Below are 23623 nucleotides of genomic sequence, written 5' to 3' on the forward strand. Positions count from 1 at the left end.
GTCGTTGAAGTCTGTTCTTGGCCGTCTCTGTATGAATTCATACGATACTACCCCCCCGTCTCTTCCTCCTCCCCCCCCCCCCCCCCGGCTGCACACATAGACCTCCGAGCTATGCTGACGGGGGCTCTTCACCGCCGTGCTGATGGTGTAAAGTTTCTCTGCATTTAGTCGGAGTCACACATGACTCGGCTCGGCTTTTAAGTGTCAAATTGTTTGGCATGAGGGGGAGAGGAGTGATCTGCAGCGAGGAGATGGACGGACGGTGGAGGCGGTGGGGGTGTGTCTGCCCGTAAAGATGTTTGGGCCCATGTCGTGCGCCCATGCTAGCCTTAACGTACACACCCCCTTTAGTCACACGTCCCCCCCCCCCCACAGAAGTTCTGTCCAACCACACCCACCCACCCTAACATAGGTGCCACGACCCAGATTTAGAGTGCACCTGTTGCCTGCTGGGGGAGGATTGAGCTTTGTTGTAATTTGACAGACAGGGATCAGCAGGGAAGAGGGGGCTGCGGTGGGAAAGAGGGGGGGGGGGGGTTATGTGACCTCTTTGGCATGCGATCCAAAATAGAAAGAGGTTTAAGCCTGTTCGGATGAAAGACAATGGCAGAAGACGAGCCCTCGTTCGCTGCAGATGAGAAGTAGCGTATCATGCTGGGTTGTTCTCGGCGGATTGTTGCTGCACAGTGAAATAAATAAAATGAAATGAAAAGTTCAATCTAGACCTCCTGGATGAGCTGTTGATGCTCTCTGGGAGTAATCTCTGTGGATTGCTCCTGTTCCCTGCATTTGTGCTTAATTTCTCTCACTGGGGTTCCCTGGAGTCCCAAAGCCTTAGTAATAACGGCTTTGTAACTCTTTCCAAATTAAAAGATGACTTTATTCCTCATCTGTTCTTTCATTTCTTTAGATACGGACATGATGCTTTGGTCTTTGAGCTCTTTCAGCCTACCTTGTGTTGTCACACAGGTTCTAATTAATAGATTATTTTAAACTCTGTCTGCACCTCAGACAGTAGTTGGGCCTCGGTGTAGCGAGTGAAACCGAGCCCAGTTTTTTTTTTTTTTTGTGTTTTTTTTTGTGTGTAGTTAAACACAGTTGATTATTGCTTTAACAAAGGAGGGAAATTGTATTTTCATACAAAGCCAGACTGGTTTAGATCACTTTTTCCTTAATATATGAAATAATTTTTAAACAGCTACTCAAAAGATAAATCAACTAGATTTATAATAAAATATATTTCATGACATGAAACATGTGGATAAAAAGACAATAATAATAAGAAACCTGTAAGGGGCCGAATACCTTTTCACAACACTGTACTCCACACCTGCATTTGTAAAAATATCACAAACTAAGTGCCAATTTGTCAAATAAAATCCCAACAAAATAAATATACATACGAAGTTTGCGGTTGTGACCTGACTAAATGTGTATAAGTCTTCTGAAGACGTTTGTGAGCTGCTGTTTTACCTATCAGTGGTCATAATGTTATGCCTGGTCAGTGTACCTGGAAGTGGGTCCCCACAAATGAAACTCTGCCCAGGGCCCCATTCAGCCGGGGGCCAGCCCTGGGTCTCCCCTTCAGCCAATGACAGCTAAGGTCAAGAAAGCTTCCTGCTTGCGTCTCGACCTCTTGAGAGCAGCGTCCCCACTCTCCCCCAACCCTTCCTCTCCCTCTTCTTCCTCCCCCTGCTCCTGCGTTTACGCAAGAGAGTGCACGTTTGCGCACGGTCGTCACTCTATCCGAGCAGGACGGACAACACAAACTTTATACAGAAGAGAGGGAAAATCTGCGCTCCTGGACGCAGCAGCTTTGTACTCTTTAAGGTGGTGCTGGTTCTCCTTTGGATTAAATACATTTCTTCTATTTATTTTTGCTTTCGCTGCCGATTGCGCGGGGTTGAGTCCGGAGTCGTCTCCATTTGGCTGCAGACGCATCTGTCACCATCTGCAACCGGGTGCCTGAAGCTGTCAAAGTCATGCCGGCCCGGTTTCAGCAGCTCGGAGGGGAGGTAAGCTTTATTCTCTGCTTGCTCTATAGCAGTGCAATTATTGGGGGGGTTGTATCTCGCAGGGAAAGTGTGTATTTTTAGCCCAGCGAGTGCGCAATTTAACTGGAACCTTTTACGCACGTAAATTACGCATATTTCCCCCAACCATACCCACTTTGAGATACTGCGCCGTTTTAGTTTTGCAACGTAAAACAGATATAGAGAGTTTACTGGACTAAAACAAGTTATATAATATCGAAGATTAGTAAGTTTTAAGTGATGATTTCCTTAAAAGTGTTCAATCTAATGTTTTTCCTTCCATATTGAGGATTTTATGACATTATTAATGACTTATTTGAGTACATATGTATTTTTCTAATGATTTACTATGTCTTAACAAGAGACTTTAATGTAAAAAAAAAAAACTATGTGACCTTGAGAAGTAAAATGACCTATAAAAAGACGTAGTCTTATTTCAGGTTTTTTATTAGAATCAGCAGTTTTAACACTAACAGATCAGAGCCATTTTTTAAATCTTAAGATAACGAATTTGGTATTAGTCCTACAGGACACAATAGTGCAGTACTGAAATTGTCAACTATGTATCTTGATGCACAAGTTACATCACAGCAACTGATACTTAATGAATTACAGAATACTTAGCGGTGCTTGCAGTGATTTTCCACTCATGAAGCGGTATTTACTTTTACCCACAAGGACACGCACGTTCGCAAACACACATTCTTCTGGTTTGATCCCTACATGCTAAACAGCCCATTTAGAGACTCAACACAGCAAGGTCAAGACGCGGCGGCACGGACTAATTGTGACTCTCTATGATGGACGGCTCAAACTTTGGCCAATGATTCAGAGAATGTAAGAAAAAAGAGAGGATAGAATTTGCAACAATGAAAACTTGGCATAACTCACCTTTTTATTAATGTTCTTTATGCAAACCTGATGCTTTCTTTTGTGAAAACAATCTGATTGGATACATTATTGTTGAAATGTCACCAGTGGACATTTTTTACCCTTTTCCTTCACTCACCAGGGCCACATGATTAAAATGTTGCCTTTTCATGAGGTCACGTTGTTCCATCGTGGCTCCAGAGGTCTGTTTTTTTTGTTTAACCAACACCTCTTTTCCGGAGGCCGCTGGGCCAGAGCCCGTGGACGACAAAAAGCACTGAAGACTAACAGGAGAGCACGGTTTCAGTGTCAGACGTTTCAAATCTTCGTATGATGCGTGTCAGTTTAACTCTTTCTGGGGGGGGGCGGTGGACCTCAATTCTCCAAGGTCATCTCGTCTGTCAGCGCTCTGACAGGTGCCCGGGTCCTGACGGGAGACCGGAGGGTAGTGAAAGAAAGTTCAGGCACATGGCCAGTATAGTCATGGACGACACTGGTGGGATTGTCTCTGGTCGGGATCAAGCTTATTTATAGTTAATGTCAGCTAAGCGTTGCGATAACATGTTGAAACGAATCCTAACTGTTTAATTAAAGCCTGCAGACCTCACCCCTATGAACCCCAACCCAACATTATAGCTAGAGTAAGGTTCTGACACGTACTGAGCCGACAGCGTACTGGATGAGCCACAGACACGATAACCTACCTGATGAGCGACTGTTTGGAAGTTTATCTGTCGTGGAAACAACTTCCCTCTCGTTGGTTTGTAAGAACTGGAATCAGTGGTGCTCTTCCATAGATGACAGAAACACAAATTACAATAGTTTACCGTCTGCTTGTTGTCTATAAGTCGCTGCTTCCTAATATTCTGTTTAAGTCCCATTTTCTGAATACATACAGTCATGTTTAATAAATTAGTTTATTATCAAAAAGTTAATTTAATTCAGTAACTCAATTCAGTAAGTGAAACACATATAGAGTAACACACACTGATGGTGTTTTAAAGCCTTTATTTCTGTTATTTATATTTTTCTTTCCATCTCCAGCTGATAAAAACACAGTATTTAAGATTAGAATATTGCATCAGTCCAATAAAAAAAAGCAACAATTTTCATGCAGAAATGGGGGCTTTTTGAAAAGCATATTTAATATCTGCTTAAACGTTGTTTTTGTTTTTCTACAGATACTTGTATTCTGACAAACAAGCCTCTTAGAAAGGCACATTCTAATTTATTGAATATATGCACATGTTTAATTATACTGTATATTTGCTTCCATGTGAAAGAACTGCTCCCTATTATTTTCCCAATTGCTGATGAATATTATTCAGTTTTTGAAGACCTTAACTCTTTGGTAAAGCAGCTTCTCAAACCCTTATGAATAAAGTATCTTTTAACAACAATAGTTTTTTTTTTCATTTTCAAATACTTGGAAGTGGATGTTATTTATTAATTCCTCCCATCACACATGTGCATGTACATTAGTTTGTTCATTAAGTGATTTGTTTCACTGCATTTAAGAAAAGGTAAGATATAAGATATAAGATAGACTTTATTGATCTCACTATGGAGAAATTCACCCGTCATAGCAGCTCTTGGTAAAGCAAATGGTTAATAAATGTAGAGTAAATAAAGGTAAGAAAGGAAGTAGAAATATAAATATGAATAATTCATACCAAAGCAAACTAAAAACATCAAAAATAAAAACAAAGCCAAAATAATATAATATTGTATAATATCCATTTACTTGTCAATGTAAGTAAAAGGATTAGATCTTGCACCAACTTTTGGAACTCGTGGGTTAAGATATTGAGTCCGTATCCAGTGGATTGCTTTAGAAAACCATGTTGTGATCCGTCAAGACAGAAATGAGATTGTTTAATATTGATTCTTTCTAACTTGTAAATAAAAAAAAAATTTTTTAGAAGCCTTTGTTAATCATGGTGCATCTTTAGTAGTCTGGCTAAAGTCGTATTTCTTCACTCTTGTATATAGGAGGAAAACGTCTGATTTTGAAATTATTGACTTGTGATGTTGCTGCGAGGGGAACGGGACAGGGGACGGGCGTGAATCCATCAGTGAACAATGAGGAGTCAGGGGCTTAAAGAAGAGGCTTCAGAATGATTTATCAAAGTAAAGTGGGTTTTATAGGAGCACAATATGCATTCTCTGTGGTAAACAAAGATTTAGGCAAAGATATTCGAGCTGTACGTCGTCATTGAAGTCAAACTGTGAACAGTTTAGAGTGTCCCATGTGTAGATTGCAAGTCCTCCTCCTATTCCTGTCATTTCTGTAGCACTCATGACCAGGTATGTCAATGAATTGGGTTAATATTACAATATATAATACTGTGAATATTGCGATGTCCACGGTGTAAACACACAGCTAAATGGATGGAAAAGCGTTGTGTTTTACTCTGAAAGTTTGTTTTTTTTTGTTACCCATCCACGTCCCATTGACAACCAAATTAAATAAAATTTACAGGTAGAAGTATAACACACAAAACATGAGGACTCAAGGGCATGACAAGGCTGTGTTTTTGTTTTTGACTTGCTTCATAGCAAGCAGTGCAGGTACCAAAAGTACTTCAAAAGTGTGACATTGCAATAGTCTCACTAGAGGGTTGTCGAACCCTCAGCAACCCAACCTGGCTCCACAGAACATCTTTAATAGGTCCTGGACATCACAGGCAGCAAGGAGGGGGGATTTTGATATCTTCATAAAAAGGCAGTGAAAAGTTAAAAAATGCTTCCCAGCGTTACCACTAGCCTGCTGTGACCGGTGATATTATTGTGGTTATATGCGCTGCTCCGTTTCAGTGTTTTTTTGTGTGTTTGCGCCTGCAGACGGTGACTGGGACCCTCGCTCTGTCGGTCTTCACTGCTGTTCTGGGATCGCTGACGTTCGGCTACAACATCGGAGTCATCAACGCACCCCAGAAGGTAAAAAGAAAAGGTCTTAATCACTACAACGGTGCAGTAAATTTGATGAAAATGTTTCACAAGAGTAATGAGAAATAATGGTTAGCGTTTGTTTTATTTTATTCTTAATTGATTTATTTGTTTATCATTGTGACAATGCCCGTATCAACGGCTGTTGCCTAAATAACACCTTGACTGCATCCGTATGCTTTACCTCATTTCTTTTTCCCCGAGCTGCTCATTGTTATGACACGTTGCAAAGGAAACTTTTGATATTGTGTTTAATAGTTATTTACCTGTGCAAATTCTCAGTTACCCAGGTCATCGCAACAGCAACTAGGTTTAAATCAGAGGCAACCGGACTTGCGTTATGTTCTTTCTGTAAACGTTTCAACACCTATCCAGGAGGCTTTGTCAATTCTGGTTTCTCGCACTTGAGCACCAACAGCAGGATCCTCAAGGCTCCTGGATAGGTGTCGAAACGTTTTCAGAAAGAACTGAACGAAAGTCTGGTTGCCTCCGATTTAAATCTGATTGCTGTTCTTACTATTGAAACTAAATTCTCAGCAACCATAATAAACTCTCTCTTAAAAAAAATCTCAATGTAAAAAATCTTCCCATTGGTTAGAATAGAGCAAAAATTAATGGCTATTCCATTCAATTTTACCTATATAGCGCCAATTTATGAAACATGTCATCTCAAGGCACTTTCCAAAGTCAAATTCAATTAGATTATACAGATTGAGTCAAATTTTACAAATTGGTCAAAAAGTTTCCTATCTAAGGAAGATTGCATCAAGTCTTGACAAGCAGAATTCACTCCTCCTGAAAGAGCATAGAGCCACAGGGAGAGTTGTCTGCATTGTCCATGGCTTTGCAGCAATCCCTCATACTGAGCATGGATGAGGCAACAGTGGAGAGGAAAACTCTCTACATAAATAGAACACGGGTCCTCCATTTGTTCTAATTTTCTAAATTCATGCAACAGCTAGCTGTGCTGCAGTGCTAACTCTAGCTTTACTATTTCATTTTTTGCAGCCGGTTTTTAGTGTGAATCACCTGCAATGAGACATTTTCATCAATTTCTTGGGGACGTTTCATAATCCTTAGATAAGTGACGATTGAAAGTAATTTTGAATAGTCTACTGTAGGAAATGTGATGATTTGACACTAAAAAAAATTAGTTTTTCCTGGGAGGTTATAAACCTTTTGTACTCAAATGGCCCAAACAGGGATTAGAACCACAATCAACACAATTTAATAAGATGTAATAAAAGCCTTCTAAAATTAATAAAAAATTTAATCATGTACTTAAAATTTCAGTATTTGTCTTGAAAATTCCTCAAAATGCTGGACAACCAATGGACACTGGTACTGTTAAACACAAGGGTGTGATATGTTTTTTTTTTTACAGGCGCAAAACAGGAGAAACAAAATGTTAATGCGAGGCTACTAAATGTATATTCACCTCCTTTCTTACCCCATAGCTTAGATTTTACCATTTATTTTGTATTGTGTTGTTCTAACTTTATATGAGCCCTGATGTTTATGAAACAAGTGAAGCAGCTAAGAGACCACTGGGAACTCTGAAGGAGCTGCACCTGATAGCAAGCTGTTACCAAGAAGTCCTGTTTGCAGGACTGGCTGTGTTCTGGTGGGAGGAGGCCGCAGGGAAATTTGGGCGCCTAAAGGAAGACAAACGCTGCACTTAACTCTGAATGCACTGTCCCTAAGGTAGCACACGGTGGTGGCAGCATCATTCTGTGGCGATGCTTTTCTTCAGCAGGGAGAATGGATAGAGCTAAATACAGAACAATCCTGGAAGGCAGCTTGTTAGAAGCTGGGGCAGACTTGAGGATGGGGTGGATGGTCACCAACCCTAAGATACAGCCAGTGATACAATGGAAGTGTTTAGATCAAAGTATATTACTGCGTTCGAATGGCCTAGTCAAAGCCCAGACCCAAATCTAGTTGGAAATCCTTGGCAAGACTTGAAGATGTTTTTTTCGCAGATGTCGGTCCATCAACCAGCACTTTTGCGAGACAGTTGTTCAAACTCTAAGAACGGCGTAAGAAACTTCACCTCCCACTAAACGAACTAGAAGTGAACCGAGCACTTATACTGTTGCGGTTTGTTAAAGCGCGCCCACACTCAACATTTCAAACACCAACGTCTTCAGATCATCAGGCATTGCTTCCCCCCCCCCCCTTGTTTATCCAACAGCTTTTCACAGACTCGCTCTTCACTCGCTGATTTTTACAGGGCGGGCTGTTTCAACCCACAATATTGTCGTGTTTTATTTAGGAAACAGTGAGGAGAGAAGTTCAACAGGATTGCGACGTCCCCGAGGCCATACGGGAAATAAATAAATACACCAGGAACCACATGAAAGGATAACAGTGGGACCATTATGGAAATAGAGGAAATGCTTTTGGGTTTATAAAATAATATCAGATTTCTGTTTATTTTATGATGAAGGAGGAAACAGGAGATGAGTTGTCTGTCGCATTTGAAAACATTTGGTCTCCAGGTGCTAATAGGTACGCATAAGACTGGCTTATTGCCCATTTGGCCACCACAGGTGTGGTTTCGGCAAGGCGGTGCTTGGTGAGATTCAGAATAATTCATGAACATTACATGAGTGGCACCGTTTTATTAAGGCAGGTTATTGCCAAGTGGCTAAATGTTTGCGTGTGTGCAGACTGTTTGGTGCAGAGAGACGAAACATAAAGTGCAGCCTGCTGTGGGTCGGTCTCAGCTGCTGGTGCTCAGAGATCTGCCGCTGCCACCGAAGCTGGTTTACTGTAAACACGCAACAAAACAGAAGCACATCGACTCGGGCTTTGCTGTGTTTTGGTTCAGTCTTGGCAGCCAAGAAAGTAACACCATCAAATTTGACCTTGGTTTTATTTGGTGAACGCGTTGACTCCGTTTTACATCTGCATCACCATTCCCATTGATCGGTTTGTTTTATTGCAGAATTATAATCTTGGAACTGAAAACATTTGTAAAAACTCCAGCTCTTAATCAAGTAGAAAGTTTCAACTGGGGAAAAAATCTGATATTAGGAGATTCTAGGAACCTTGAATTAATAATCAATCACTTCCTGTTTTGTTCTGAGGTATAATATATTTATATTATATTTCGTCTTCAGCATGGGGAAGAGAGCAGAACATCCTATTCAACTCAGTTAGGAGCCGGATCCACAGAAAGTTGCTGTTTGACAAAACATGCCCGCATCTAGCACTGCAACGCTTAAAAAAGTTCAAACCAACTGGACCTGTGACAAGATCCGGACGCCGAGGTTTTTACTTGACCCCCCCAGGCAAGGAGGAGGATACTAACGGAGATAAAATAAAAATAAAAAAAAACATATCTCCATCGCTCAGAGTTGCAGCAAAGACTGCAGCCAAAAAAAGTTGAAATATGCATTCAAATTTTAAATGATTAGAATATTACTGATAAGTTCATTTATTTTAGTAACTCGAGTCACTAAATGAAACACATTGTATAAATGAACACAGACTGATGTTTTAAAGACTTTATTTCTGTTAAATATGATATTTTTCTACCTCCAGCTAATGAAAACAAAGCAATTAAGATTAGAATATTGCAAACATTATTCCCCATTTTTCATGAAGAAATGGGGGCTTAGTAAAAAGTATGTTTAAGATGCTAAAATGTTGTTGCTTACTTCTAAAGGTGCTTCTAATTAATGCCAAAGAGTAGTTTATAAAGAATTTTAGTAAAAAGTTTAAGCTTTTGTGTAACCAACACCCCAGTTAGGGGAGTAAAGGAATTTATAATTGTATTGAAAGGCAAATAATGCCCACTTTTAATTACGATGGGACCTGTGATGCTGTGGGCCCATTTCTTCCACAAGACCACGGCGAAGTGGGATATGTAGTCACTGTAATGGTTTAGTTGCTGGGTCTTTTAGCAGCACATGGCTAAATGAACACAGATGTTGAATCGACCTTCTTTAACGCCATGTCAGCCTTCAAACCCCAAATGATCGGCGAGCGTTGAGCAAAGAGGAATGCTCAAAGATCTCTTTTTCTGCACGCACCAATCTTGTGAAAGGGTAGACTGACTGCTGTCCCATGTTGAGTTACCAAAAGATAAAATGCTTATCACGTTTCATCTTTGTACATCCTCTGCAGATCATCGAGGAGGACTACAATGCGACATGGATGCACCGGTACGGAGAACCCATCCCCACAGGGACCCTCACCTCCCTCTGGTCGCTGTCTGTGGCCATCTTCTCCATCGGTGGCATGATCTCCTCCTTCTGCGTGGGTTTCATCTCAGAGTGGCTCGGCAGGTAGGACAACACCAGATGCTGGACGTGGACATGTTATGTTTTAGGTGTGAGATCGTTTTGTTTATATATAATTTCTTGCAAAGCGAGACAGCTATCTTTACCATTAAATAAAAAAAAACAGTTTAAGTTCCTTATTTGGTCTGAATACAATCGTGCTATTTTAAGGGTTTTTACACATCTTTACCAAAGGAGTAACAGTGAAAGTGTCACCTCTGGTAAACTGAGTGTATCTGAGAGCTTAAGTGCTAAATCTTACCAGGCGGGGAGACGTGTTCCTTTGTTCAGCTGTGATTCACTGTCTCTGTCCCTGTTGCATCAGTTATACTCCTTGTGACCCCCGGTATCCACTCGTAGGGAGTCAGCTGACGTTCTATCCACGATGCGTGCCATCCAAGTTTCCTTCTGTAACCTGAGCCAAGATGGAAACTGGCCGGAGACAGAGGGGGTGGGGGGGGGGGGGGGGGGGGGGGGGTGTCTAACAGAGCTGGGAGCACAGGGTCAGGGAGGGTGTAAGGCAGGGGTGTCCAAACTTCTTGTCACCTGGGGAAAATTTGTCATATATATATATATATATATATATATATATATATATATATATATATATATATATATATATGTGTGTGTGTGTGTGTGTGTGTGTGTGTGTGTGTGTGTCCCCTGTCTGGTAATGTATTACTAAAAATTGCCAAAGAGAGCTCAACAGATTTACTTTCACATGTGGAGCATTACTGCCTTTGCCATAGTGCACCGCTTGATATATATATATGTGCAAAAAGTTTTTTTAGATTTTATTCCGGGAGTATTTCATCTTCAGTGGACACAGAAACGTGAAGGTAGAGGAGAAAAAAAGATGAGAAAAAATCCTAAAAGGGAGAAAAGGTGACAAAAATAGAGGAGAGGAAGGGGAGAGTACCTGATAACATCCTCGGAGTCTGCTTCTACACCTGCAAAGAGAGATGTAAAAAGAACAGCAGAACAAACCGACCAACCAGAGCCCAACTCACGAACCAGAAGGCGCTGCATACCCCACACTCTACCCTCTACTTACGTATGCAATTAAACAAATTGTGCTAACCATTGAAGATCCAAAATTTAAAAAAGGATGTGCCATATTAAAAGATCGTCATCTAGTTTGCCAATTTTTTAGGTATTATTATTATTATTATTATTATTATTATTATTATTATTATTATTATTATTATTATGTCTTTTCTTACTAATAAGAACAGGGTTTCTCATGATTGTGGTCGGCTGTCTGCTCCCTCGCTCTCCTGCTGCTCCTTCTAATCATGACGATCTGCTTCACCTGTGATCCTTTTTTTTATCAGTCTTTTTTTGAAAACGGTTTTTGTATTTAGTCTATTTAAAAAAAAAACAGAATTAAAAGGGTTTAATGCACCAGTGTCTGCATTTAAGTAAAAGTCACTGGATAGATGTGGTCCTATTTGATAGATACTTTGTGTTGCCACCAATATTGTCAATTTTGAAGTTGTCTGTAATAATCTTGCCCTGATTAAAAATAAAAAAGTCTCTTTCTGCATCAACCAAACATGCTGGTAGTGGGCCGAATCCTTCTCCAATGGCAGTTTGTGGGGGGGGGGGGGGCGCCCCCAGACTACACTTTGGACACCCCTGGTGGTGTGGGGGGTGTGTGTCGGGCTGCAGGACAGAATCCAGACATGTCTCTCTGGAAAGGCAGCTGCGTCTGGTGTTGGTGATAGAGCTGCTGTGATGCTGCTCGAGTCTCAGTCGGCTGCAGATGACCCGTTTCTATCAACGAGGCTAATTGTTCAGGAAGGTGGAACACACTGGGGGAGGAAACATTTGTTCTTTACGTTCCTGGAAGATGGAGCCATTAGCCGTTTTTCTTTAAGTTTGTAAAATATCAGAATAAAACTACTACACCTGGCTGTATGTTGGTGTTATTAAAACGTTTTACACTGTGATCATGGCCAAATAAACAAGATCTCAGATACAGGCAGCTGAAATTACCAATACACTTAAAATGTATCCATTAACTTAATATGTTAGGAATACTTTTATATGTTTTAATATGTTTTCATTTAAAATATCCTACTTATTTTACTAGTCTTTTACATTTTTCCTCGACCTTTCAACACCTTATTTAGTCAACTATGAGATTTTAATTAGTCTGGTTTTTTCAATTATTGTTTTCTTGTACTTATAGCTGCATTTGTGTCTTTTTTCCCCTTAAGTTTTTGGGCACAGTTCACAGTTTGATTGGGCACATCTATTTTAGAAAGTCTCAGTATTGTAAAAAATTATCTACTGATTTCCTGGTGTTTCATCTCAATACTTGAGCCAGAAATATAACCACAACTATAACCCTGAAGGTCACTTAACTGAAGCTGATCTGAAACCATCCTCATGAATGCAGTTCAGTCAATTTATTTTCTCTATAAAACACAGATCCATTAATAAAAAGTCCTCCCAACGTCCTCTACAAGGCAAACGAGTCAAACACACAGACTCCATGTCGGCTCAAAAGTAATTCAAGACCCCCCAATTTATTCTGCTACAATCCAGGTACAAAATCAAATTACAGGAAGTCAAATTTAATCAGATTATTTTCCCCTTTATGAACTCGTGTGATTCATCAGGCACCTCGGATGGGATTCAAACAGAGCTCTGGGCGCCGTGATTCCAGCTTTTTTTTTTTATCCTTCTTTCAGGAGGAAAGCGATGCTCGCCAACAATTTGTTTGCCTTCGTTGCTGGGAGTCTGATGGGAATCAGACTTTTTTTTCAGGCTAACAAGCGTGCATTATTTATGGCATTAAAACCTATTTGATCATTTTAATTGTATGGGTTTGCTTTTCCCAAATTAGTGATTTGTTTTTCCTCGACTATGCCACCATCTGAACACAGGCAACACTCCTGGTTGGGCAGGAAGCATGTTGGTATGACTGAACGGTCCCGTCACATCTAAACCTGCCGGGGAAATGGATCGTTTTGGGTTTATTTTGGCAACCTATTTCATATGCTTCGGTCTAGATCTGTACTTAATGGGCCTGAGCTCATAATAAGCTGTTAAGTGGGACCCGGTTGACTAAAAAAAAAAAAAAACTGTATTGGTTTGGTGCTCTGTGTTGGTCTTTGCTGAGTCTTAGACTTAGACCTAGACAACTTTATTTGTCATTTTGTATGCACAAAGTGCGTACAGAACAAAATTTAGTTTGCATACAGCTTGGAAAATCACAGTAAATTGCATTAAATTTCAGGATAAAGATGCAGCAAGACCCCCCAATTTATTCTGCTACAATCCAGGTACAAAATCAAATTACAGGAAGTCAAATTTAATCAGATTATTTTACAATATGTCAATTGTTCTGTTGATAATTACATTCTGGTTGGTAAAAGGTTATCTGTCAGGGAAGACCAGCCACTACCACTGAAATTTGTGGCATCGTTTCAGTGGACAATTTGTGTCAAGAACATTATAGAAGACTGAAAAGTAAAAAAGAAAGGCATTAATAAAGTCATATCATTCTTGTTTACACTCTCACAGTTATATATTCTGTGGAGGCCTTGCTTTTTTGCCTGAAAATCACATTAACCAGTTACTAAACTGGAATATTTAACTTTTCCATTATCGTTTCTAGAGTTTGTTTCCTTAGTTTTTTATTTATCTTACTTTTTTTTTAATTAAACGTTCACAGATATTCTCAATAAGCTTTATTGGTGTTTCTACAACAGCTGGTATCATAAATAAAGAAGTACATAGTTTTATTAACAGTGGCGCTTGTATGTCACTGCCCTCTAGAGGCCAAAATAAATTAGATTTCACGTTCTCACAGCCAGGAGACCAATTAGTTCACCAAGCAGAAACTGTTTCAGCGTCATGGGACAGAATCAAAAGCACGTCCCCTTTATGAACTCGTGTGATTCATCAGGCACCTCGGATGGGATTCAAACAGAGCTCTGGGCGCCGTGATTCCAGCTTTTTTTTTTTATCCTTCTTTCAGGAGGAAAGCGATGCTCGCCAACAATTTGTTTGCCTTCGTTGCTGGGAGTCTGATGGGAATCTCCAAGCTTTGCCGCTCCTTTGAAATGATGATCCTGGGACGTTTCATCATCGGGGCCTACTGTGGTAAGACAGCTTTATCTTTCCTTCTCCTCTTTGCACCGTTTTATTTAGTTATGCAAACTTGTTTTGGTTTAATCGGCCAAATGTCTGTCTTTCTGGGCATCTCTTCCTCCTGGCACAGGGCTTGCATCTGGCCTGACACCAATGTATGTGGGGGAGATCGCTCCTACAAGTCTCCGAGGTGCGCTCGGCACGTTGCACCAACTGGCCATAGTCACCGGCATTCTTCTGGCACAGGTATGGTGAGACCGCTCCCAGTTACTGGCACCCTTGGTAAAGATGTGCATAAAAGCATGAGACTATGGTCACTGTTTTTAGAGACACAATCAGCCCGAGATGTCACTCTGTCCTGCTATTTTCTAGCTGTGAGGTTTAAAGACTTTTTTTTCTTTTTTTTTTTTTACCAATCTCCCTTCCTCACTATGAGAGCTGGTAAGATAAACCTGCCCCCACATCCAGCATGTTTAGACTCTGTTCCAGATGTTTTAAACTTTGCCATTATTAAATCGACTCTAGATGCACTCCAGATCATAATCTTAAGACCAAGGCATTGCTAAAAGTTTTTGCATTTCGTGCTAGAGGATTTTTACTCACCACCCGGTTGTGAGTAAAGGATTAAAATTCGAAAAGAAGAAACGGGAGCAAGAGACGAAACCAGTACTGCAGGCAAAACATTGAAAATAGCCTTTAAACTCAACTTAGATTGTTAACAGCTGATAAAAGGTTTGACCTTTATCTTTAAAGAGGTCTTTTTAATGATGAGTCAGAGACAATGCTGGAGGGACCAGAGACAAATGACTTCCCTCTTTAAGCCCTTCCTGCATGTTCCCCTGATTAAAAACCCAGTTAAGCCGTTTGGTGATGATCGGACGTCAGTTTCACACCGTGGATGACCTTAAGGAGCAACACTCCCACCATGGCTCCTGAAAACACATTTTGCATATTTTAACTTACAACCTGACACTCGAAATGCAAATACCTGGAACGTCTTCCACGGTCCGAAGAGTTTTAAGCTGGTAACTTTTAATCTTTCCTGATTTAAGAAGCTCGACACATACGTCTGACTTACCTGAAAGGCGTGTTGTCTTGTCTTTCCCATTTTGAGGAGTGGCTAAGAGATGTGAGCCATTCTATTTACACAGGTTAATGTGTAAAGAGCAGTTCATTTTGAAATGGGACTCAATTACTGAAATTAAAGTTTTTTTTTATTTCATTTTAGATCATTGTACTGTTGTGAAAGGCAGATTTAAATGGCTGAACCTCTTTCCCTCATCCTTCGCTTTTTCCATTCAGACATATCCATCAGCCCGTTTACATAAGCCACAATATGGCATTGTTGTGTGTTTTTCTGTCAACGAGTCGAGAAGTTCTCTCGAGACCCAACGTGCGACATCAATGTTCTCTTCCCTGTTCCACTGGATTAGATTCTGGGTCTGGAGTCGTTGCTGGGCAGTGAACATCTATGGCCCGTTCTGCTGGGTTTAACCGTGGTGCCGACCGTCCTCCAGATGGGTCTGCTGCCCTTCTGCCCCGAGAGCCCTCGATTCCTCTACATCATCCGCTGTCAGGAGCACCACGCCAAGAGCGGTGAGTGGAGCCGGCGCGCTTCACGTTATTCTTGAATCGCCTCTCAGAGCCGAGTCTGCCGCTTAGCTGCCAGAATGAACCTAAAGATGTTGTGTGATTATTGCCACCTTTGACGTTTTACACGCAAGACACGTTTGATCCTCCTCCTCAGCTGGATAAAAGGAGTCAAGTAGGATCCAATATTACTTAAATCTTTAGAGTAAAAAGCTAAATGTTGTCTTTCTTCCATTTAAAATTAACTACTAGAACATATTTCTAAATAGGTGAAAAGAAATTAAGCCTCTGTTATGCTTTTTTTCAGGCTAACAAGCGTGCATTATTTATGGCATTAAAACCTATTTGATCATTTTAATTGTATGGGTTTGCTTTTCCCAAATTAGTGATTTGTTTTTCCTCGACTATGCCACCATCTGAACACAGGCAACACTACTGGTTGGGCAGGAAGCATGTTGGTATGACTGAACGGTCCCATCACATCTAAACCTGCCGGGGAAATGGATCATTTAGAGTTTATTTTGGCAACCTATTTCATATGCTTCGGTCTAGATCTGTACTTAATGGGCCTGAGCTCATAATAAGCTGTTAAGTGGGACCCGGTTGACTAAAAAAAAAAAAAAAACTGTATTGGTTTGGTGCTCTGTGTTGGTCTTTGCTGAGTCTTAGACTTAGACCTAGACAACTTTATTTGTCATTTTGTATGCACAAAGTGCGTACAGAACAACATTTCGTTTGCATACAGCTTGGAAAATCACAGTAAATTGCATTAAATTTCAGGATAAAGATGCAGCAGCGATTTATGTAAACAATTGAATGTGAACAATGCAGGGGAAAAAGACAGTGTGTGATTCACGGTGTCCAGGTGAGTATTATTTAAAACCGTGCAATACACGAAAGTGGTACAGAGTCCATTTGTGGCTTCGGCAGTTCAACAGTCTGAAGCATATGTGCAAATGTGTAAATGTGCAGATATACGAATGTGGTACAGTGTCTATTTTAAACCCTTAAATGGGTGTTATGAAAATGGGCATGAGGAAAATCAGTTCAAATGGTACATGTCGACTGTATGACCCATACGGGTCCCGCTTTAAACCCAGACATCATGCAATCTGTGGACAAATAAACCTTTAGGAAAAGTTTATAAGAAATTCTAATTATTTGAGGCATTCGAGCATTTATATGAATCTTTACATCTGTGATTTATAGATAAAAACCGGCTATGCAATGGTTAACTACATGAGTAGAAATTGAAAATAAGGTTGAGAGAAAACGGCAATACATTGGTGCACTAAGTTGGGTATTAATCCCCAATGGTGTGGCTTGGTCTGAAGTTTACTTTGGCCACATTAAGTCAGCCAAAGAGCAAAAGGTTTGTTTGATGTTCTCGGTTTTGTAAATGTCTAGCTGCCAAACATCTTCCATTGGTGGGTGGAAGTTCTCCTCACACTTGTCCTCTCAACAGGCTTGAGGAGGTTAACGGGCCGGCAGGAGGTGGGCGACATGCTGGCAGAGATGAAGGAGGAGAAGAGGAGGATGGACATGGAGAGAAAAGTGTCCATCCCTGAGCTCTTCCGCTCCCCTCTCTATCGCCAGCCCATCATCATCGCCATCCTGCTGCAGCTCTCCCAGCAGCTCTCTGGAGTCAACGCGGTGAGACTGATTTTACTCTGATTACAGTCCCAAAACCTAACCTGGGTGCTCAGGGTGTGGTATTGATCGACCTCGGATCTGTTCAATCCCTCCTCCAGATCTTCTACTACTCCACCAGTATTTTCATGAAGGCAGGAGTCCAGAGTCCAGTCTACGCCACGATAGGAGCCGGAGTAGTGAACTGCGCCTTCACTGTGGTCTCGGTGAGACATTTTCACACCCTGACTCTTCAGTACTCTGCTCTCACAGATATAAATTTAGCTTTAAGTGTCGGACACGCTTTATAAATGTTTGCTACGACCCACATTGAGTCTCTTTCTGTGTTTAACTCTCTTATCAGAGAGTAAATAAGATAAGAGCAGGCTGGTTTTTTATGTTGAGGCCTTTCTCCCGCTGAGCTCAGCTTGGTTTGGTTTGGTATGTTTTTAGGTTTTCATGTCATTGAAAGAGTCCAAAATGAGCCCAAACAAAAGGTGGGATTTGTGTTACCAGACTTTAGAAAATACTATTGGGCTGCTTAGCAATACCCACTTCGGCACACTGGGTTAAAAATGGTACAGACACAGGGTGGGTACAAACTGAACAAAACTCAGTTCCTGGACACTCTCTACGTACAACCACACTGGAATAAAATTAACATTAACAATGAATGGACATCAAATACATTAACCGTTGGGGACAGCGTTAGGAAAAGTAGTGGAGTCCATATCTCGTTTTTAAGAGCCACACCAATCACAGGTAACCCAGACTTTCAGCCTTCTCTGCGGGACAGGGCAGAGTCAGGCCTGTTAACTGAAAAACACCTACGTAATTTATCAAAATCACATTCATAATTACAGCAGACTTATGGCTTACACTCTTTTGACCTTTTCCGCAATTTAGAAACAAGTTGCTACATAAATATTAAAATAACCACGTTTCAAACGCTGCACGTCTAAAATATGTCAAACTACAGCAGAGTGAAACCGATAACACCCGGTCTACTAAAGGAAAGTTGGAGGCCAACATCGTCATCGGAGAAAAGGAGTAGCCTGCAGTTTCATGTCTAGTCATAAAATTACTAATAGTACTACATATTGGGAATTTTGACTGGGAGGCGGGGTTAGATTCCTCAGGACTCTGATGGTGTCGTCTGGCTTCTTCCCCTCAAGGAGAGGTTGTGGTAACATCGGAGATCATACTCATATGTTGTGCGACTGTCGATACTTGTCGACGGTCTGGATGGACGTTAAAAAGGAAATACATGTGATTTTTGGAAGTGGAGTTTGACCTTGTGCCCAGCATATTATGTATTGGCATGTTTACCCAAGGACCTGCCAGGCCTTCCTGAGGATAAAATCCACATATTAAGCATCTTGGTGTTGGTTGCCAGACAAATGATAACCACCTTATGGAAACAAGCCACTCCACCAACAGTAACCCAATGAAGCAAAGAGTTAAAGAACATTTATATTATGGAAAAGCTCACAGCAGAGATAAAACTGAAGGAGGACATTTTTGTGTGGAGGTTAGGAAACATTTTTTGACAAAAAGGAACAACATTATTTTGTAGCAAACTCAGCATTGGCTCATACCTCAAGTTCTTAAGCATTTAAATGGGACATATAATGCAAAATCTACTTTTTTTTAGCCCTTAAATACATTTGTGTGTGTACTCGGAGTCTCTATGAGTGCAGACAATTTGACTATAGTTTCTATAATTTTTCAAGCCGTTCACTTTTTGCTATTCTCTTTTACGTTCTTTGGCCAATTACAACACAGTGTTTGATGCAGAGCTGCTAACCAAGGTCATGGACTAAAACACCTACAGGTGCTTGGATTCATTAAAATTCACTAAAATTTAAACCGAATATTGCCAACAGCTTTTGTTATAATCAGTTCCAAATGGGTAAATGCTACCAAAAAAAAAAGGATTTATGAAAATGCTACCAACCTTAGCTCAACCTAATAAATTACAAGTTTTTGGTAAAAAAAAAACAAAAAAATGTTCTGCTAACACAGAATTAACTCATCCATAATGAGATGAGTGAGTGAAATATGCTAATTTAGCTCAGATAAGTATAGAAGTTTAACTTCTACATTGTTTTCTTGACACAAACAGCTTTTCCTTGTGGAGAGGATGGGCCGGCGGACGCTTCACATGCTGGGACTGGGAGGAATGTGCATTTCTGCCGTTATCATGACCGTAGCTCTGGCTTTACTGGTGAGTAACTAACATTAAGGTTTTGCTGTAATATTTTTTTTTTTTTTTATGTAACAGTATTAACAAGCTGGATAAACCACTGACCCCCATCGTTTCCTCCACGTGACAGGAAAGCATTCCTTGGATGAGCTACATTTCCATGCTAGCTATCTTTGGCTTTGTGGCCTTCTTTGAGGTGGGTCCAGGTCCCATTCCTTGGTTCTTTGTAGCTGAGCTGTTCTCTCAAGGCCCAAGGCCGGCTGCCATGGCTGTTGCAGGCTTCTCCAACTGGACCGCCAACTTCATCATTGGCATGAGCTTCCAATACGTTGCAGTGAGTACCATCAGCAATCCAAAATTAGTTGGTTTTTTTTGGTTGTTTTTACATTTTGTTTCAACTATATTCATCAGTAACTCACAAATCTCCCTCCCCAGGACTTCTGTGGGCCATATGTATTCCTGATCTTCGCAGTGCTCCTCCTCTTTTTCCTCATCTTCACATTCTTTCGGGTGCCGGAGACCCGGGGAAAGACCTTCGACCAGATTTCCGCCAACTTTAATCAGCACTCGGCGGCGGGCATGATGGACATGGACTTGGACATGGAGCTGAACAAGCCCAGCACGGAGCTGGACTACCTGGGGGACGAGAGCATCAATTGAAAAGTCCGAACGAAGCAAACCGAGTTCAGTTTAAGGTGACGTTTGTACACGGGCCCCCCCTACTCCAAAATGTTATTTTCTGACCTATGTTTTGATATCTGTAGATCTATTCATATAGCTTGTGGTGCCAAAGCAGTGTTACGATGCGTGTGTGACGATGTGGATGTTTTTTTGGAACCGCTGTTTGCTGGTACCACAGCAGTCTGATAACTGGTGGTTCGGATCTTTGCTCTGACAGCTCAATAAATATGGGTTAGAGACTGACAGCCGCATTTTCAACAACAACAACAAAACAGACTGTCAAGACATTGACTGCCAGTGTGTTGTGACTTTTTTTCAATGCTGATGAACTCGGACGCAGTATTGGAAGATGGAGAAATTTTGGAATTCCTGCACTTTATGTAGAAAGACTTCGGCGAACGGGGGTACAGGTACTGTAGGACGGTGGTGTCCAACTCCGGTTCTCAGGGCACATTGTGCTGAATGTTTTAGATGTGACCGTGCTCCAACAAATCAGACTCGGTTACCTCCTTTGCGTCCCGTTGTGCAAAGGCCTGGTAGCATTCTACGTGCGTTCAACCTAATAAACATCTAAAACATGGAGGACACGGTCTGGAGGGCTGAAACTGGACATCACTGATATATAACTTGATGGTTTTCACTTAAGATGGGGACACGCTAGAGTAAGGCTTTGTGGGAAGCTGACTAATGGTTGAGGTTCTTCCTCATTTTGGGACATTTTAAGAGATTTTGGAAGTGGACTAGTATTTAGGGGGGAAAAAATTTTAATTTTCAAACTAGTTTGTACCAGTACCAGAAATGTAACTGCTGAATGCAGTTGAGACGAAGCAACATTTTAGCTGGACTTTCACATAATTCTGGACATTGGAGGATGAAGTTTTAACTTTGACCATTCTTGAAGAGTAACTTAGTTTTATTTGGAAGTAAATATTTAACTGCAAAGCTGTTGGCTAATAATAGCGACGTTAACACATATTTACCTCAATCTGCCTTCCCAAATGGCCCAGCATGGTTCTTGAGCTTTATCATCTCAACCACTGAATATACCTAAAAAAATAACATCAAGGGTAGTGAAAGTGTATCCAACTGCCCATCAATTTTATTGCCATGTAGTAGGCTACTTGCATCCTTTTCATGTTCCGCTTGACTGATATCACGTCGTGGGGCAACAGGACTAGGAGAGAAACTCATTCTGGGGGAACCCAAGTGAGTCTACCCCCCAGTGAGTTCTGGGTTATCTCCATGGTCTTCTCCGAGTGGGACGTACCCAGAAACCTCGGTGGCATACTGAACAGTTGCCCAGCGGTGGCTCTACTTTGAGTTCCCCAGGGTAAATGGCTTGTACATATATAGTGCTTTAACTAGTCCGACGACCCCAAAGCTTTAACCAGAGCTCCTCACCCCAGCTCTAATTTTGGCTGCTTGCATCAGGGACCGCCTTCTGTCGGTCATGAGCCATACTTCCTGACTATGGTATATTGCATCAAGCAATCATTGCATTAAAGTGGTTGACCCAATAAGACTGTGCAACTCTAATCTTTAGGCTTCACAAATAAAACAATGTTGAAACTTGCCTCCCATCTGGACATTGTATAGAGCCACTGCTTCTGGAGCAGCTCTTTCAAAATCAAATTTTCATGGCTTGGTCAAATAATTCCTGGAGTATGTTTGACGAAATACAGATTTAAAGCAGAGTATAAGGGCCTCTAATGATGTAAAATCAACTTTTAACAGTCATGCTATTCAGTTATCAGAATCATGCCCAAAGTGGGATTTTGCTTGATTCATGCATGTCTGAGTAAACTAATGAATTCTGCTCTCTGAGCAGCAGCAGCCCCTCCCTGTCTTAGAAAATTAGTCACCATGACCAGGTCTATGGCTCCATCCGAATACTCTTAATAGCTCCTGCTCCGTAACCCTTCATGCGATTAACAAGAACTATCGTGGATAGGAAAGGAGCCTCGGACTGCTGTGCCGATTTCGGACAGCCATTAAATACACGGTCATTATGTGATGGAAACAAACTATAAAGTGTGTGCCCTCTTCTCTCCGGACATTTTCGTTGTTTTCTGTGAAGGGTTTGTTTATATGTCATGTCACGCAAAGGATTGTGGAATACCTTAAGGCTTCTTAGCGGCAAGGGACGTCACGTGTTCCTAAGCAAAAATAGTATACTAGAGTATAGAGTATCCTTTTCCTACCTCCTTCCTTACTGCGCTATTTGGACAGGACGTATGGCGACCGCTGACACACTTCTGCTTTGGCTAAAGTGTCCTTACGCGAGGATATTTGGATGGAGCCTATGTAGAGTGGTCAATACCCGCCCCCTCCAGGAATTACCTACCTGGACTGCCTCACCCCACCTAGTAAAAAGACCCAGAGCCCAATCATTTCTGCTCAAAATTGAGACAAAGTGGCTCTTTAGCACCTGATCTGCACAGCAATGGCTCTTTAATATCATGCAGCAGCTCTAGGGCAACTCCACCTGGGGAGAGGCAGCGTCGCAGTGAAAGCAAGCGTCTCTTAATCCAGTAAAACAGCACCGGAAAACTGTTTAATACTTCATGGGGCAAAAACCAATATATATGCCAATAGTTGACTTTTTGGCAAAAAAAAAAAAAAAAAAAAAAACCAAAAAAAACAAAACTGTTACTTTTTTTTGTACCTACGGAAAACTTGTTTTGACCCTTAGATCCAAATTAAAGATCCACAAGTCCTGTTCTGCCTGAATGTTAAAGTTTTTTTTAATGCGCTAACATTAAACAAATGGTCCTTTTTGAAGGAGTCTTTATCCTACAAGTGAATCACCAAATACTGTGTGGGTTAAGAACATGCGATATCCAAAACAAGAAAGCTTATCCAATACAAGACACCTAAATTAAGTGTTAAGCCTTTTCCTTTAGAAAATCCAGTCTAGAAAATTCTCAATTTAAGTTCCTGCATTTTTTTATTTTATTTTAAGAACCCTGCACCACCTTTTGAATAGGAGAGGTGAGGCTTCCCAACAAGACTCTACAAGCGTGTTCCCCTCTCAAGTTTGATGTTTTCCCAGAGGAAAAAGAAAACAATTCAGGAAAACATTGTTTTTTTCGTACTTTATATGTACATAATGTTTGGGTGTTGATGTCATGGTATGTGGGTCTAAAGTTTCTACTCTGAATGCACTCCAGCTGGTGTATGGTTTTTGCAAAAGCTCTGTTAGATTAGACGTTAGAAATTTTGTAGAACAAGCAGGTTTATGTACAGAATTTGCATCCATGTGTGTGCCTTGT

The 23623-nt window shown here is 41.0% G+C and overlaps 1 protein-coding gene across 2 annotated transcripts; it reads left to right on the top strand.

The window, feature by feature from the left end:
* The first annotated feature begins 1652 nt into the window (after positions 1–1652).
* LOC105934646 (solute carrier family 2, facilitated glucose transporter member 4) lies at positions 1653–22930 on the top strand. Of its 2 annotated transcripts, XM_036146430.1 has the most exons (12): positions 1653–2015; positions 5748–5843; positions 9987–10147; positions 12841–12865; positions 14158–14257; positions 14376–14491; positions 15679–15841; positions 17301–17488; positions 17587–17691; positions 19590–19691; positions 19801–20004; positions 20106–22930. In XM_036146430.1, the coding sequence occupies exons 1-12, from the start codon at positions 1983–1985 to the stop codon at positions 20328–20330; spliced, it is 1518 nt and encodes a 505-aa protein (XP_036002323.1). In that variant the 5' UTR covers positions 1653–1982; the 3' UTR covers positions 20331–22930. The 2 variants fall into 2 exon arrangements, with proteins under 2 accessions (XP_036002323.1, XP_012730189.2); XM_012874735.3 differs by lacking the exon at positions 12841–12865 and having other exon boundaries at positions 1654–2015; positions 14133–14257.
* Positions 22931–23623: the final 693 nt, after the last annotated feature.

The sequence above is a fragment of the Fundulus heteroclitus genome, chromosome 14, assembly GCF_011125445.2.
Source record: "Fundulus heteroclitus isolate FHET01 chromosome 14, MU-UCD_Fhet_4.1, whole genome shotgun sequence".
NCBI classification, from domain to species: domain Eukaryota; kingdom Metazoa; phylum Chordata; class Actinopteri; order Cyprinodontiformes; family Fundulidae; genus Fundulus; species Fundulus heteroclitus.